Source organism: Sturnira hondurensis, unplaced genomic scaffold (assembly GCF_014824575.4).
Source record: "Sturnira hondurensis isolate 20B ecotype Veracruz unplaced genomic scaffold, ASM1482457v3 Scaffold0000549, whole genome shotgun sequence".
NCBI lineage: Eukaryota > Metazoa > Chordata > Mammalia > Chiroptera > Phyllostomidae > Sturnira > Sturnira hondurensis.
The window spans coordinates 1,243,228-1,260,447 of NW_028073180.1; the positions used below are offsets into that span (position 1 = coordinate 1,243,228).

The 17,220-nt window shown below is 46.3% G+C and overlaps 1 protein-coding gene across 1 annotated transcript in view; it reads left to right on the top strand.

The window, feature by feature from the left end:
* The window catches only part of ERICH6B (glutamate rich 6B), a 64,029-nt gene extending 51,543 nt beyond the window's left edge, over nucleotides 1-12,486 (top strand). Inside the window, exons 7-10 of the mRNA XM_037041656.1 lie at nucleotides 3,407-3,492; nucleotides 3,636-3,788; nucleotides 9,438-9,663; nucleotides 12,232-12,486. Coding sequence (XP_036897551.1) covers nucleotides 3,407-3,492; nucleotides 3,636-3,788; nucleotides 9,438-9,663; nucleotides 12,232-12,486 — 720 coding nt within the window. The remainder of the gene's footprint in view (nucleotides 1-3,406; nucleotides 3,493-3,635; nucleotides 3,789-9,437; nucleotides 9,664-12,231) is intronic.
* The last annotated feature ends 4,734 nt before the right edge of the window (nucleotides 12,487-17,220 follow it).

Sequence of the window (17,220 nt, forward strand, 5' to 3'; positions counted from 1 at the left end):
TTCACATCAGACCACCCAAACCATCCATGAGGAATAGAACATTTGATTGTTTTTTGTTTTTACAAATGGGCAATACATTTTGAGTAATCTGCTGAGTCAGGAGGAGCACTGCTTACAAGCATGTACTGATGTTGAGGCAGCATCCAAGCTGGCCAGCCCAGGAGACAGCGGCTCCACGGCAGGCAGAGAGAGTTCATGGATGGACAGATGGCAGCAGAGCACGCTCACAGACAGACAGCAGCTGTCTCACAGCACAGGGTCCTACCAATGAGGCACTGTTCTTTCTCTAGTGGAACCGAAGGGCCAGAGATGTAGTCCCTTCTCTCTTAGCTTTTAGATCTTAGTCTCTTACTCAGTCCGTAAGCAAATAATAATGAAACTTAGGCTTTTAGATATGCCATTTATTATACATCATGCACACACGTTATGCCATATGTGTGTGGTAAGGCTGGTGTGAACAAATCTACTGTGCTGCCAGTCCTATAAAAAAGCACAGCATGTGCAGCACAGTAATGGGCTGTACCCTCCAGGGTTGTGTACATGCGCTCTGAGGGGTTCCCACAATGACCAAAAGATGCTATTTCTATGTCATTAAGTGGCACCTCACTGTAATTTTCCAGTGAGAGAAAAATGTAATGACTTCACCTCTGTGCCCGAGATTTTGCTTTGCCCATGGGGTTCTCATCATTAGGAAAATGTCATGTAATGACAAGTGAATTTGACAAGCAGAGAACCTCTTGAGAAAGTCTAGCTTTCAGGCAGCTTTTGAAAATAAGACCAAAAATACAAGTATCCTCTTCCATGAGCAATGTCTAGAAGCTTTTGTTCCTGTAGGCCATCAGGAACAAACCAACCACAGATGTTCTTACAAGGCACTTTTTTAGGTTAAAAATAAAAGAAGAGCAGTGATTTGTAATCTAAATCCGGGAGATGGCTGGGAGCTTAACGGTGAGAGGCGGTGTTTCTCCACTGACAAGCCTGCAGGTTGGGGGAGGGGATGGACTGCAGGAGTCTAGCTCTTCTCTAGCTGGTAACCCTGTGTACATCACTAAGCCTCTCTCAAACAGGGACAATGATAGTGCCTATTTCGTTGGGTCACTGTGTTGCGGCACTAAAGTGTTCAGTGCACTGCTGGATCTTCTCATGCCCGTAGTGGTTTTCATCCAGATGCCCAGGTTCCTGAGCATTTAAAGGCTGTGCCCACCTTGGCCAGGTAGTTCAGTTGGCTAGAATGTCATCCTGATAAGCCAAGGTTATGGGTTTGATCCCTGGTCAGGGCACATACAAGAATCAACCAATAAATGTATAAGTAAGTGGAACAATAAATCAATGTTTGTTTCTCTCTCCCCCCTTCTACCTCCCTCCCTTATTCTCTAAAAACAAAAAATCAATAAATTTTAAAAAAAATTAAAGGCTGTGACCTAGAGAGAAAGCCAGAGCAACTCCTCAAATAGCTGCTTTTCTTTCTTTTATTCTCTTAGATATTGGCATTCTGCTTCAAGTTTTCTTGATCAAAGGACTCTTTAAACTGTTTAAAACAATACTCTGAAAATCACTGGTCTGACTTCCAGTTAAAGTAATGTAGAATCTTATCTGACCTTAAAAGCTGTCTTCAAACACCTAGGAAATTTAGATGAAATGTAAAAAAGCATTCCTTTAAATGTAGAGCAGCATGTGTAAGAGAGATAGTAAGGAAAATAATACCAGAAATAGAGAGACATCAAAAATGCAGCATAATGAGAGTGTGAATGAGTGTGAGTGAGATGGGGGTGTATGATGGGAAAGGGAGGGGTAGGAGCAGGCGAACATTGCATCCCAATAATCCAGGTTATCCTGGGTTCCAACACAGGATGAGAACATGAGATAATTGGAGGACATGTATCCTTATCAAGCACGTGTGAAACAGCTACAACAATTGATCACACACTAAGCCACAAAATGAAAATCAGCAAACACTGAAGAACTGATATATAGACTATGTCTCTTAACTCAATGGGTTTCAATTAGTAATAATAATAATGGAAACAAAAGCAACTGGTATGTCGTAAATTTAAAAACACACTTTTAAATAACTTGTGTTTCAAAGAAAAAAGCATATTGAAAACTTGAAAATGTTTAGAATGGAATGAAAAGTAAACATCCACACTCATGGGAAGCAGCTAAAACAGTATTTTGAGAGAAATGTTATAGCTAAATGTTTGTATTAAAAAAGGAGGTGGAGGTGGAGGAAGACCAAGAAGAAGAAAGATGAAAATCAATGAGCTCAATGTTCAGTTCAAAAAATTAGAAAAATAAACTATAGTAAAATAGAAAACCCACAGAAACTAGAAGTATATAAATCATAATTATAAGAGCAGAAATTGATTACAACAGAAACCAAAGAAAGAATAAACAAACCAAAATTGGTTCTCTGAAAATACCAATAAAACAGGCAAATTTTCAGGCAAGGCTGATCCAAAAAAAAAGAGAGAGAAAATATATCAATAATATAAAGAATGAAGACAAAGACATAACTACAGAAGCAGAAGAGGTTTTTTCAAACATTATATTTTAAGTGTTTATAGTAATAAATTTGAAAATTTACATACAATGTACAATTTCCCAGAAGTATATAATTCACTCAAACAGATTCAAGAAATAATAAAAATCCTGAATATTCTACTAAAAAAGATTTGTTTAAATCCTAACCCCCAGTGCCTTAGAATGTGACCTTATTTGGAAAACTGGTCTCTGCAGATAGAATTTCTTAAGATGAAGTCATACAGGAGTAGGGTGAGACCAAAACCCAATATGACTGGCGTCCTTATGAGAAAATGGCCACCTGAAGACACAGAGACACAGGAGGAGAAGCCCACAATAAGATGGGGGCAAAGACTGGAAAGGTGGAGTACAAGTCAAGGAAAAGAAGGACCGTCAGCCATCAGCAGAAGCTGGGAGAGAGGCCTGAAGAAATGTTACCTTAGAGCCTCCAGAAGAAACCAACCTTGCTGATGTCTCGATTTGGGACTTCTGGCTTTCACAACTATGAGAGAATAAATTTCTGTATTTTCAAATTTCCCAGTTTATAGCACTTTGTTATGGAAATCCTAGGAAACAAATACAACCAATAACCACCAGAATGATTGAAATGGTAGTTTAAAATCTACATGCGCACATGCACACACATACACACACAGAATGATCCATTTCAGCCTCCTCATCACATGAACAAGTAAATTGATGCCCTGTGAGGTTTCTTGAACGGATTCTCTAGCAGATTGGAGGTAGTGATGGGTTGGGTAGTGATGGGTGGCATGGGAATCCAGAGTAAGTGGATAGGTCCCAAGCACTCTAGTGACAACCCCACACTTTAAATTAGGACAATCAGCCCCTGTGCACTTTTAATGGCCATGTCTTTTCTTCCCAGGTACCTCAAGGTGATGTAAAATTAATTCTTTATCCCAATGAGAGTATCTTCCAAATTCTCTTTCCTGATGGATCAGGCCAGATACAGTATCCACTGGAGCACATATGGCACCTAAAAAGTCTGTGATTCAGGGCTGGGGTATGGGTTCTACTAAGGCCTGTACCCTTGGCAGGGCTGTGCTTTTTCAAGGGGACCCCAAGGGACTGTTTGTGCCTTAACCATCTCCCAGTTATCCATCAGGAAACCTGGCTATGCTCATCCTCAGTACGAAAGAGAGCAAGTTCACATATATCATTCTGGAAGACAGTGAAGAAATGTGTGTTCAGGCCCTTATCAATAACTCTGGCCATGCCACCTTCTATGATGAAAACAGAGAAATCTGGTAAGCTTGAGCCATGAGTCCCAAACACTTTTCCCCATGGGGAAGCAGAAAAGGTATGGTTAAGGCTTGATTCTCTCTCTCTCTCCCTCTCTCTCCATCTGTGAATTCATTCATCTGACTCACACATATTGGAATGCAGACATGGGTATCATGATGGACCAGTAAGGCAGGTCCCTGACCTCAAACAAGGGGCACTAGCACTGTCCTCGTCCCACCAATGCTTTCCCCACGGTAAAATAGCAAAGACAGGCTCAATGCAACCACTTCTATTGGCTTCATTTCCTCTACATCTCTTGAGAGCCAAACCTTATGAGGATTATCCTAGAAACAGGATAATTCTCTGTCCTGGAGGCCTCAGAGAGGAGGGTGCGGTGAGCACTCTGGAGGTACATGTATTGTATTCAAAACTGTAACTTCTAAATATTTCATTGTAACTGAATTTAGTTCTTAAGTTCCCATTTCTAGTAATGGTGGAAAAGTTCATCTTACCAATTTAAGGTGATTTAGCCACTTCAGAATTTTCCCCCATCTCTCTGAGGTAAGTACGCTATCTCTCCAGGATTCCCTGCTCCCCTTGCCTTCCAGGCAGACCTATAATGGGAAGTGCATGTTATCTTACATCAATGTATACTTTCCTTCTTACTGTCAAAGACAAACTTTTTTCTTTTTAAGTTAAAGAAAGGGGGATTTCCACTCTCCAGGCCTTGGTTTTTAAGAATATTTTATCTAGGCCCTGGCTGGTGTAGCTCAGTGGATTGAGCACAGGCCTGCGAACCAGAGATCGCGGTTCAATTCCCAGTCAGGGCACATGTCTGGGTTGCAGACCAGTTCCCTGCAGGCCAACTCCCAGCAGGGGACGTGCGAAAGGCAACCATACATTGATGTCTCTCTCCCTCTCTCCTTCCCCTCTAAAGATAAATAAATAAGTAAGTAAATAAATAAATAAATAAAATTTAAAAAAATATTTTATCTAGAATCATAGGGGAAAAGGGGATAGACTCACATGAATAAGTATAAAGGACACATGGACAATAACTAAGGTGGGGGGTGGAAATGGGAGGGAGGTGGGGAGCACTGGCGGGGGCAGGGCAGGGCTTGTTCTGGTACAGACAGAAAACTGTACTAGAACAAGAATTAAATAAAATTAAAAAATAAAATTTTAAAAAAAGAATATTTTATCTGCTATGGGTTTTTTCAACACCTTTTCCTACCTGACTACTTTGTTTTCAGTGATTTCTGCCCTCTCTAGAGGGCCTTTTATGTAAAAACTGATGCCTGAAAGTTTTTGGAAACTGGTGGGAAAAGGTACTGGATACAAGAAGTACCAAGTAGTAAGGGCAAGAAACTCAGTCAATTATCCCAAATGGCATCTGACTACATATAAGTGGGCCTCTTCTCCTTAATGACACATTTTTAGGGCCAAATGAGACCTTGGGAAAGTCTACTTTCCCTTTCTGGATAAGAACACTGAAGAAAAACACTCAGAGAAACCAATAGGTTACTTGCCCCAAACCATACATAAAATTACTGGCAAGAAGTTTTATACATTTTGACTCAGCCTAAAATTAAGCATTTTTTAAAATTATCAAATAAGGTTCATAAGAGAAACCATATCTTATCCCTGAATCTCAGTCCATCAAAACCCAAGGGGGCCCTCGCTGGTGTGGCTCAGTGGAGCACCAGCCTGTGAATCAAAGGGTCACTGGTTTGATTCCCAGTCAGGGTACATGCCTGGGTTGTGGGTGTGGTCCCCAGTAAGGGGCGCAACAGGCAACCACACTATTGACGTTTCTCTCCCTCTCTTTCTCCCTCCCATTCCCTCTGTCTAAAAATAAATAAATAAAATCTTTTTTAAAAACCCAAGGGGAAGGATAATTCTTAAAATTGGAGAAAGGCTGACACGCCCCCACACACACACACACACATACACTCCAGATTCATTCTGTCAGGCTGGCATGGGGCTAGAGGTCTTTACCAGGTCAGCTGATGTGGGACCCAGGCCAGTAGGTCCTCCACTGGGTCTTCAAGGCTTCAGAAAGCAGCCAAGGCCCATGAATTGGCTGCAGTGGCCCACCACTGCCCCATCTGCCAGACATGGCTTCCTGGAGTACCATAAGTCAAAGACAGGGACCCTGAAGGAAATACATCTTCTCATCAAAACCAATAGGAGCCACCTCTGGTCCTCCCCTCAGGTCAGGAGTGGATGTCTATTGTACTGACTCTTCAGACTGTTGCTGGGACTCCAACATCTTAAGAAAATGGACCCAAGGTCGTGCCCTGAGGGACAGCAGTGTCCAGTGGTTCAATCTTTCTTCCCAGAATAGCCTTGCTTCCAAGCACTAGCCTCACAGCCATTTCAAGGTCTAGGAGTCCTGAACTTCTCCTCTCCCATCTCTCTCCTTAAGACCTGCTGTCTTCTTGTCTTGAAGTTTTTCTTAAACTGCTAACCACCTCACTATTTATGGTTCTCAAGAATGGGAAATACACTGACTGCTTTCCCTTCTAACTCTGAGCTCCTCCTCTGCTGGAGAAAACGGGAAGCTGCCAGTGAAAGCTGATCACTTGGGCTCACAGTGGGCCTCGTAAACCTCTGGAAATGGCTGTGCAGCAACCTGCCAAGGGAGCCAAGGCCAAGGCCCAGGCCCAGGAGACGCCAAGGGGCCTCCACTCTTCCTCAACCTAGCCTCTCCCCTCTGCCCACCCACAGGCAGCCCCTGCCTTCCTCTCCTTGCTCCCTAGCTGTCCCCACAGCACGGGCAGCACGCCCTGCCCCGATAGTCTGTCATTCTTCTAATCCTTCCTTTTTGGTGCTGGAGGAGCAGGCAGTAGGGAAAGGGCAAAGCTACCACCCCTCAATCCCCTCAGCAGGTCCAGGCCTCTCTGCACACAGAAGCTGCTCCTCTCAACAGCCCTTCCACACTCAACTGTACACAGGTGCTCAAACTTTGTGTCCTGTCTCCCTCAAAAGCAACCACATCTTATCTGGGTCATACTCTAGTTTGGCTTAACCCAAAGCAAAGCAGCAGGCACTTCAAGCAGAGACCTGGATAAGACAACTGTCCTTGTATATCCCCCACACACTCATCACCCCCAAAAGGTCTTACTACAGGGCAGAATGGGCCAAGCTGTTTCCCTCCCCAGGGGCAGCAGCACCAAATTAAACTGTGATCCCAGGGACAGGTCCCTGAGGAAATTCATCATTAGAACCAGAGTCCCACTGTCACAGAGAGAGCAATTTTGTGGAAAAGGCCCTCCTGCTTAGTCAGGGTCCACTGATTCTAATCATTGCTAGAAATTTCTGTAACTGCTCCCCAGGTTCCAGCCCCATCTCCGCACCCTCAGTGCTGATGCTGAGAGAGAGATCCTCCACTGTATCCCAGGCACTGGGGAGGATGTAGAGCCATGCTGTTTGAAGAACTAAATATTTCTTGGGTCGTTTTTCATTTCTGTCTCCTCAAGGAAAGGTAGACGGCATACTTGTCATTTGCTGGGAGTATAGAAACTAAATCCCAGCATCACCCCCAACCTGCAGGCTTGGGTCTTGAGGAATCTCAGACCAGACCTCCCACCAGGCTTCAGGGCCCATACAGCAAGGGGCCCCGGTCCTGCCTGAACTCAGGCTCCTTTGGAGAGGTCTTTACACCCTCTGAGACGCACCTCCAGATTCAGATATCTCTGAGTGTTCTAGATCCCATTTTCCTGAGGAAACCTTAACCTACAGCTGGGTGCCCCCAGTCAGGGGCAGACCTCTAACCCCAGGGAGTGGGGAAGGCCTAGTGAGAAAACTCTGATAGGAACCATCAAAAAGGGTTAGAGCTGAAGGATCTGCTCCCCCCACAGGGAGAAACAAAATTCCCCTCTCTGCCCTCTCCATCAATGATAATGAGAGCATTGTAATGTTGACAAAATTATTGCTATGTACAAGCATATAATCCTTACAACAACTCTATGAGTAAAGTACTATTGTTATCTGCATTTGGCAGTTGAAAACTGAGGCACAAAGAAGTCAAGTATCTGGCCCAAGGTCACACAGCTTGCAAGTGGCAGATCCAGGCTCTGAACCTAGAGACTCTGGCTCCAGCACCCACATTTTTAATTCCTCATGAGCATACAGCCTCTTGTCTAAGTAAAGAGACACGAGCTTGACCAGGTCGGGGCCTGATGGTGAGGGCTTTAGACTTCTGCACTTTCCTTGATGAACAATGGGAAGCAACAGGAGAAACTGAGATTGGGAGTGACTAGGAGTTCTCCTGTTGGAGGTGAACAAGGCTGCACTTAGCTGGTCCCCCTCTCTGAGCTGACCCACAAAGGCCCTGGACAGCCCAGAGAAGACCTGGCAGGCAGTCTGAGTAACGCAGGCTCCCCCGAACCCTACATCCTCCTGATTAACCCAGGTCTCAGGTCTCCTCCCTCTGCACTCAGTACTTGAGAGAAGGTGCTCCCCCAACAGCAGCTTCTAGGGGCAGCCCTGGTGGGATTCAAAAGGCAGAAGCCAGGGACAGAGGGATACGATGGGTTTAAAAGGCCAAGAAAGGATGGCTCATAAATGAGTAGGGCCTGGGCTGGGTGAGGGAGGAGGCCGTCCACTCCACATGAATCCAGCACCTATTCACGTAGGTACCAGGCACAGTGCTGGGCAGTGGGAACTCATCAGGCAACCAGATGGTGCGTGGCCCTTGCCCTCCAGGACCACGTTTTACATTTACATTTTAGTAAGGAAAAACAAGATACAAACAAGTACAGTTGATTCTCATTACTCAAGATAGGTCTGTGCTTTAAAGTTTCCATGAACACTGAATTAGTGAACACTGAACTCACTGCTCCTGGGGCAAGTGCGTGTGTGTGTTTCACTCAGAGTCACAAACACGAGCAGGGGGTGAAAACTGGAGGCATCTGATGCACGCATTTCCAGCTGAGGCTGAACAAGGTGACTCTGCCCCCAAGAGCGTGGAAACAGGAGGGCAGGGCACTGCAGCACAGGAAGCCTCAGCTCCTGGGCCAGGTAGACTCTACCAGGATGGGTTTGCTTTTAGATTTCAGATTATCTATGTGAGATACACATATATAATTTCTCCTAGGAACAATGGGTTCGGTGAATATTCAGTGAATACTGAGCACTCAAGGCCTGTTATAGACCCTAACTGCATGCTGCAAATAACAGAATTAGCTGTGTTAGTAAATTACATGGAGGAAACTAACAAGAGGCAAAGATGGAGAGTGATACAGGGACCAGAGGGGCTGGTCAGGACAGGACCTCTCTGAGTAGGTGATACTGGAGCTAAGACCTGAAGGATAAGCAGGAGCTAATCATGCCACCAAGGGGGGTCCGAGGAAGCAACATGGCAAAGCCCTGAGAAGGTGACGAGCACACAGGCCCCTGGGACTAAAAGGAGAGACTGGGAGTGAGGGGCCAGGCACAAGTCCCACAGGGCAGGGCTGAAGAGCAGCACCTAATCTTGGGCTTCCTTCCTGAGCAGAATTTCTTCAACCTGCCAAGACCTATGGGAGCCTGTAGCCTGTTTGTGGGCAAAGGTTGAAACAAGAAAGGGAAAGAGAGTGAGGGAGGGAGCCTGTGTTGCCACAGGAGAGGCTGTGACAATTGTCCCAGAACCAAGTGCTCTGATTACCTGATGGGACTTCTTAATCTAGGTTGAACCTGAGCCAAAACCTAGGCTACTACTTTGCCAAAGGCAAACCACAGAAGGCCTGGAACTGGTGGAATCTGAATCTTCATGTCCACGCGCCCCCTGTCCAGTCTATCTCCTTAAATATCAACCAATACATCAAGGTACAAATCAGGAGTCAAGATAAGATCATCTTCCACTTCAACCACCAAACAAAGCACATTCGCTTAAACCTGGGCACCAAGTACAAGGTAAGATCTCAGCACCCCACACCTCTGCCCACCTGCATGCAGGCCACTGCTGCTTGGACTGGTTCAAGCAATAAGCCCCTGGGCCATGTTCTGCATGACTCCAACCCACAGGAAACAAGGCCGCCTCCATTGACCTGCTGCTTAATGCACACAGAGGCATCCATTTCACTTCCCAATGCCATAACACTTTGCTCTGAGACACCATGACACTTCGCTCTAAGGAAACTGACAGCCTCAAATTGCTTAGCCATAAGCCAGATCTCACTCACCCCCCCCCCCCCAAAAAAGGTAGCATGCATTCATTATCTTGCCTGACACTCACATTTGTGTCAAATGGCAGGGCCAGAAACAAAGGGGAAACCTGTGTCCCCAACCCTGCTGTTGATGTCCTCTTCTCTCCTCCCCAAACTTGCTCATCTCAAAACAACTGACCACCTGGAAGTTCAAGATCCTTTGCCTAGGCCAGGTAAGACATCACAAAAGACTGTTAGTTTCCTCAGGCTGCTGTAACAAATTATCACAAACTAGGGGCTTAAAACAACAGAAATTTATTCTCTCACAGTTCTGGAGGCTAGAAGTTTAAAATCAAAGTATCAGCAAGACCACACTCCTTCTCAAGGCTCTCAGGGAGAGTCCTTCCTCGTCTCTCCCAGCTTCCGGTGGCTCTAGGCATTCCTCAGCCAGTAGAAACCTCACTCCAACCTCTGCCTCTGTCTTCACATGGTCTTCTTCTCTGAGACTTTGTGTATCAAATCTCCCTCCCCTTTCTCTTATAAGGACACCAGACATTGATTGGGTTTAGGGACAACCCTAAGTCCTTATATAAGATTCTTAATACATCTGCATAAAGTATATTTCCAAATATGGTTACATTCACAGGTTACTGGGTATTAGGACTTGGACGTGTCTTTTGGGGGCCACAATTCAACCCACTACAAATGGAGATCCCAGACTGTAGAATGTTCACTGTGAGAGGGCAAGAAGATGGGCTACTGAGACCCTTCCTGAGGACCAGACTGAAGGAGAGGAATAAGGCAAACCCCAGAAGGCCCACAACTGCCGGGTTCTGAACCTCTATGTCCATACACCTCTTGTCCAGTCTATCTTCTTAGCCACCCACTGAGATCCACTAAGACCCTGTCCCTAGGCCAGTTCCCCTCCACTATTCCACAGAAGGCTGTTTACAGACTCACCAGAGAGTCATTCAGGCCCCCAAAGGCAGGACTGCCTGGGAGGCAGACAAATGGACATGTCGCTCAGGAAGTGAGCCAGACAGAGAAGTGGGTGGAAGGAGGAAAGAGGCAAACGGCAGACTCAAGCAAAATTAAGCTCTATGAATATTATTTAAAAATGAGAAGGGGGAATGTGGTAGGCGTAGGGTGACCAGCCAACCCAGTTTTCCTGGGACTGAGAGGTTTTCTAGGACATAAGACTGTGAAAGCTAAAACTGAAATAGTTCCAAGAAGATCCAGAGAGCTGGTCGCCCTAGGTTCCCTGGCCTGGGAAGGCCTGCTATTTTACAAGCTAAATAACTAAGTCTCAACCTTCTTACTTTCCTTGGGTTTCCCAGAGCAGCCAACCCAAGAAAGAGATGACAAATGAATACTCATAGTCTACACCAACTTTTCCATTTGCCCCTGCACAGTGGTGACTAGCTAAGAGGGGGCAGCTGGAGTGGAGACAGCATGATGACCTGGGCCACTGGCCTTCAAAAAACAGTGCAATTCCACTGGAGGAACAAAGGAAATCGATGCCCAAAATGGGGATGAATGACTGACATGGTCAGTCTGGTGCCAGTGAAGGGTGGGCCCCAAAGGAAACAAATGTGACTCATTGGCAGGGGCCACCCAGGTCTGGTAGCAGGGTGCCCTGAGAACATGCCAGCCCCTCCTCTTCCTGTGTGACACCAGGCAGGCCTTTTGCTCTTTCTGGGCCTGTTGCCATTTATAAAATAAATTCATTGCTGTAAGGCTTCAATGAGATGCTTTATGTGAAAGCATTTTTGAAACTGGATACTTCATAGAAATAGAACATATTGGTATGATCCTTTATTATTCCTCTCAACTCCAGGACACCTTTTGCTCAGCCTTCTGTAGCTAAAAACTAATGCAGAACTGGAGTAGAGGTGGCCTCACTGGGTGCTGCCTCATCTCAGCACAACCCAGACACACTCCAAGGGAGCCCAAGTAGAAGTAGAGCTCACCTGCTGACACTTCAGACAGTCTCCTGGCTCTCTGGCAATGCCTGCATGACAGGGAATCCACATGGAGAAGCCAGATGCCCCCAGGAAGGCACAGTCTTTGGAAGGCAGGTCACAGCAGGGCTCAGGAGCTGGTACCCTTTGGTCTGGGTTCAAGCTGGGGTGTGCCCACTGGCACAGGCTCAGCGAGTATGCTTGGGAAGTGGCAAAAAGGTTGCTGGTGGCAGGGCTGGGAGCACAGATTTGCCCTGAAGAGTAAAGTTTCCGGGTAAGACTCAGTTCTGGCCGGGGGGGCCCTAATTTGGGGGTTAGGGAGAGCACGGTGCTGGTGCATACATCCTCACTTAGCCTTCCATGAATTCCTACAGCTCATACTGCCAGAGATGCTGAGTGAAATGAAGAAGAAAGCAATCCTGGAGGTGGAATTCAGTTCAACAGCTCGCAAAATCCAGATCCTTCTGGGGAAAATGAAAAGGATACTGAATTTCCTGACCATCTGTGATTTGGAAAACTTTTTGGAGGGCACCAAGATCTTGCCAAATGATGAAGTCCCAACCTTCTTACCTACCCTGGATCTGTTGGACGACATGGGTCTGAAGGGAACATCTTCCATCCCAGACTAAGGCAGTCGCCACACTGTCTCAGGGCTCCTCCAGCACCTGTTGAGTGTCACTGGGAGGCGAAGTCGTCAGGAGTGCCAGGAAGACCCAAAGTCTCGTTCATGTCTTTTGAGAATTGTTTTATAATTTGGGGCCTGTCATACATAGCAACCTGGTTTGAAAAAGAAAAGTCTTTTGAGGTTCTGACAGAATCTGTGGCTGGGAACAGAAAAGACTTAATATTCAGCCCAGACCTGACAGCATTAGCAGCAGATTATTTCAGTAGGCAGTATACATCCACACCTGCCCTACTGGTCCTGGAATACAGACTGGTATTTTTGTGACCTTCCTGTACTTGGGATGACTTAGGACGAAGACTATTTCAAAGTCTAGCTCTGCTGAGTGAGTGCTGTGTGAACCTTGAGCAAGTAGCTTTATGCCTCAATTTCCTTGTCTGTAAAATGGATTTAGAAATAGTAGCTCTCACTAACCCTGACCTCATCACAACTCCCTCCTCTCCCCACAACCAGGGAAGAGGGAAACTTAGGCAGCAAACCAACACTAGCCTACAGCAGGTCCCCCAAAGCAGGAGGCAACTTAAGCTGAAAAGGACCCACAGTAACCCCCCTCCAAGAGTTGGAATCATTTTGGTCACTGGTAATAGCCATCAACTCAAGTAGGTAAAACAAAATGAGAACTGTGTAATCTGGATGTAAGATACAATGGGTCTCAGAAAGGACTGGAGCATGGAAGGGCCTCCAGAAGCCAGGAGACTTTCATTCCCATCTCTGTGACACTCTCATCTTTTCCTGGAGACATGTTTTCCACACACCTCATTTCACAGACTTTTTCTCTTAATCTCTCTCAAAACACCTCAGTGTGGTCTCTGATTGGCCTGGCTGATCAGGTACAATGCAATGTGGTAAGGGAGGGTGGGGTTATGTCTTGTAAACGTAGCTCCTAGTTGGCGCCTGAGCATGGGGAGGGGTGCTGGTTTCTAGAAAAGGGGAGCTCAGGAGCTGGGCAGTGTGCCTTTTCAATCCCTTGGACACAGCAAATTTCCCAGGGTGATCTCAACTGCAGCCTAAACCGAGACAGGAAATCCCTTCTCGCAATTAGCCTTTCCCTGCTGTGAACTGTAACACCCAAGCCTACCTTCCTGGCCCTGCTCTCCTGCTGACCTCAAACTGCCTGCCTCCGGTGCTTTGACATCATCCCAGACTATGAGGCTGAGCAGCTGAGGTGGGACTAGGGCAGTATGGCCCAGCAGGGTGTTACACAGTCACTTCTACTGATTCTCACACCTTGTGGGTGAGTAGTATCACCAGTTTAAAGTGCAGATTAGAACTGATAAACAGCTCAACTTAGTTCGTTTTCATTTTTAGGAGAGGCACCTTTTCCTGCCAAGTCACTGAAGATAAATGGGACAAATGACCACTGGAGAAGTGTACTTGTACAGGCTGACCTCAGCATTAGGTTTCCTGGTTCGCTCTGCCTCTCTGCTCAGTATGCACAGAAGCCTCTTCCCTTACCAGGCACTAGAGACAAAGCTCCTGAGTCGCACTTGGCAACAAACAAATCCTTCCATCCTAGCAGCCTTGTCTCGGAGCCAGACCAGATGCTTCTCCCGGCACTGAAGGCCATGGGGCTGAAGGCGTGTGTGCCCTTCAGAAATCAGAAAGCGCTGGGCTGGAGTCTTGACACCACTGCTTGCTAGCTGTGGCAAGGCAGTGAGCCTCTCTATTACTCAGTTTCCTCGTCTGTAACAGGATGTGTTATGGTGAAGGTTAAAGGAGCTGGCATTGGTAAAGCCCACAGCATGGTGCTGAATGGGTGTGGGTTCTTACTATTATCAGCCAGTGCCTCTCCTTGGTCTTCCTCCTTCCACCAAACCTGAAAACCTGATTCCATTAATACAGAGGTTGTGCACAGGTAGCTCACAGAGGCATTTTGTTTGGTCAGCCCTGTTTTAAAATGTTTTGTTGCCAACACTTAATAGATGGGAGATTTCCAACTTCTCTTGTAACTGCTCCTCTGTGCCAGTTATCAAAGCCTGGAGAGAATAACATGAACTCAGGGACTATTTTCATAAGGAAGAGTGAACCACCTCACAGACTATGAAGGAAATGATTCACGCAGCCAACCAGATGGTGGGGACCTATACAAATTCAGGTCCCACCCTCCGTATCAGTTTGTTTGGGCTGCTGTCACAAAGGACCACACACTGAGCAACTTAAACGAGAGAAACTTACAGTCTGGAAGCCAGAAGTCCAAAATCAAGGGTTTCCCTCTAAGGTGCTAGGGAATGCCCCTGGTGGTTCCTTGGCTTCCAGACTTCACATGGAATTCTCCGTGTGTGTGTGAGTGTCTGTGTCCAATTTTCACTAGTCATATGGATACCATTCTTAATGGATCAGGGCCCACCCTACTGCAGTGTGGCCTTGTCTTCACTAGTAATCCCATCTGCAACAACCCCAATTCAAATAAGGTCACAATCTGTGGTACTGGGGACTAGGTCTTCAACATGTAAATTTAGAGACACAATTTAACCCTTAACACCCTGTCTATTTCACACCCCAGCCCCTCGCAGGCCCTCACTCTTCTGAGGGGACAAAACCGCTTACTCATTATCATTTTACCTTCAGTGACTGGCAGGAAAATGTCCTTCTCCTAGAAATGAAAAGGAACTAAGTTAAACCGTTTATCAATACTGATCTGTTCAGTTACACACCTGGGTAACTTCACCAGTGAATGCCCCAAGGCAAATGGAGTTTTGTCCAGTGCCTACAGAAATTAATTACTAATTAATTCAGTAATGAATTGAGCCATGCAATAAATATACACTCTGTGTCTACCACATCCTGAAGAGAACACATTGCCTGCCCTCAGGGGGATTACAGACAGGGGCTAAGATACAAGCCAATAGCAAAACAATGTAAGTGTTGGTTTGTGAAGGAACACAGTAGAAGGAGAAGAGTCCCCAGGGTAGAAGGGAGGGGTCACAGAAAGCCTCTCTGAGGGGGTGCCCTTTGAGCAAGAGCTGAAGAATGAAATGGAGAGGGGGTGGGGCATTCTGGGAGCCAGAGGAAAGGCAAGAGCCTGTGCAGAACACAGAGAGAGTGAGCACCTAGGACAGACATAAAAGTTATGGCCTTCGCAGACATGTAGGAGAGTATCTTTTTCTAGCTGCACAACCCCCAGCCCCTTTCCTTTGTGGAGGAAATCACCCTTGTGAGTATTTACTAGAGGGCAGCAGTGCCCTACTTGCCACAACAGAAACTAGAAGACATTACTAAAAACATCGTACCAGTCAAGGGCCAGTCAGAACCAAGAAATCACACAAGTCATTTCAAAATGTAACAAAATTTAGCAAGACAATATTAAAAGGGAACTATAAAGAAAATCAAGAACAGCAAATGAAAGGCACAGTTTTCTTCCTCCCTCCTGCCCTCCCGCCTTCCCTCTTTCCTCTCCTCTCTTTAGAATATACCCAAGAAGCAAACTAAGAACTTGAAAGTGCTAAGATCCCACCTTGCTGAGCAGAGGCGACTGCAGCCTGCTGTCTGGTGGGGAGGTTCTCTGGAATGCCAGGAAGCTGGGGCCAGTCAGCTGGTGCACAGTACATGGCCACTAGGCCGCAGCAGTCGGTTCACAAACAGCTCTCTGCAGGGATGCCAGGAAAAGTCACTGGACCCACCAGTCCTCCCACGCTTTGCCAATGATCAAAATGTGGAAGGAAAAACGGACACAACAGAAAGAGACACCCTCCCTCCATGCCTTACAGTGTTCCTCCAGCACCCAGCAAAGCCTAATATTGCACCAGCTGCCAGAGGAGATGTGTTTTCAGGGCCCAGCTCCAGAATCTTAACATCAGGGCCCCAAAAAAGTACATTTGGAGCACATAGGCGATAAACCAGTAAGTAGCATAGAGATCATCCTTCCCACTCCAGCACTATATGAAGGCATGGAAAATCACACATACACACACATATACACACACATGCACACTTCATGGGGAGTGAGCCTGGCCAAGGTGAAAGCTGGTGAGTGATGCACACCCAGTCCAGTAATCTACCACAGCAGTGGAGGCTGAACCAACTCTTTCCGCTTCGAAAAACAATGCATCTGAGATGCTTCAAGTTCTTAGACCTCTGCTCCTCCAGCCTGTCTGTTCCCCAAGCCCCCATTTCCTTCCAATAAAGCCATTTCTGCTCCCTTTAGACAATGATGTCTTCTGTTGCTTGTTCTCAAGGACCCTGATAGACACAGAAGATGACTAGTGAGGGTTTGGGCAGGAGCTGATTGTGATGGCCACATGTGTGTGCCACAGGAGTTAAAGTTTTACATTCTGAAACCAAGAGGAGGGAGAGTGTTCAACAGACTGGGCTCTTATAGTAAAGATATTTCAATATTCCAAACAAGGATATAGAAAACAAGGGCCTTGACTCGGGAACAGCATTGGAAATACAGAGAAGGGGAGGAAACAAAGAACTATGCAGGGCAGGAAGCAGGTAGGACTGGGTAGCACCAGGACAGGGTAGGGAAGGCTACATGACTGGGGCAACAGAGTGAATCCTTCATTCATTCAGCAAACGCTGAGAACCTACTGCAGGCACTGTTCTAGGCGCCAGGTATTCGGCAACAAGCAAAGCAAAGGTCCTGCTGTGCACTTTAAGTCTGGGTTAGGGGAAGAAAACAAAAACGTAAAAGCAAAGTATCTCATGTGTTGTACAAAGACCAGCAAGCCACATGAGGGGA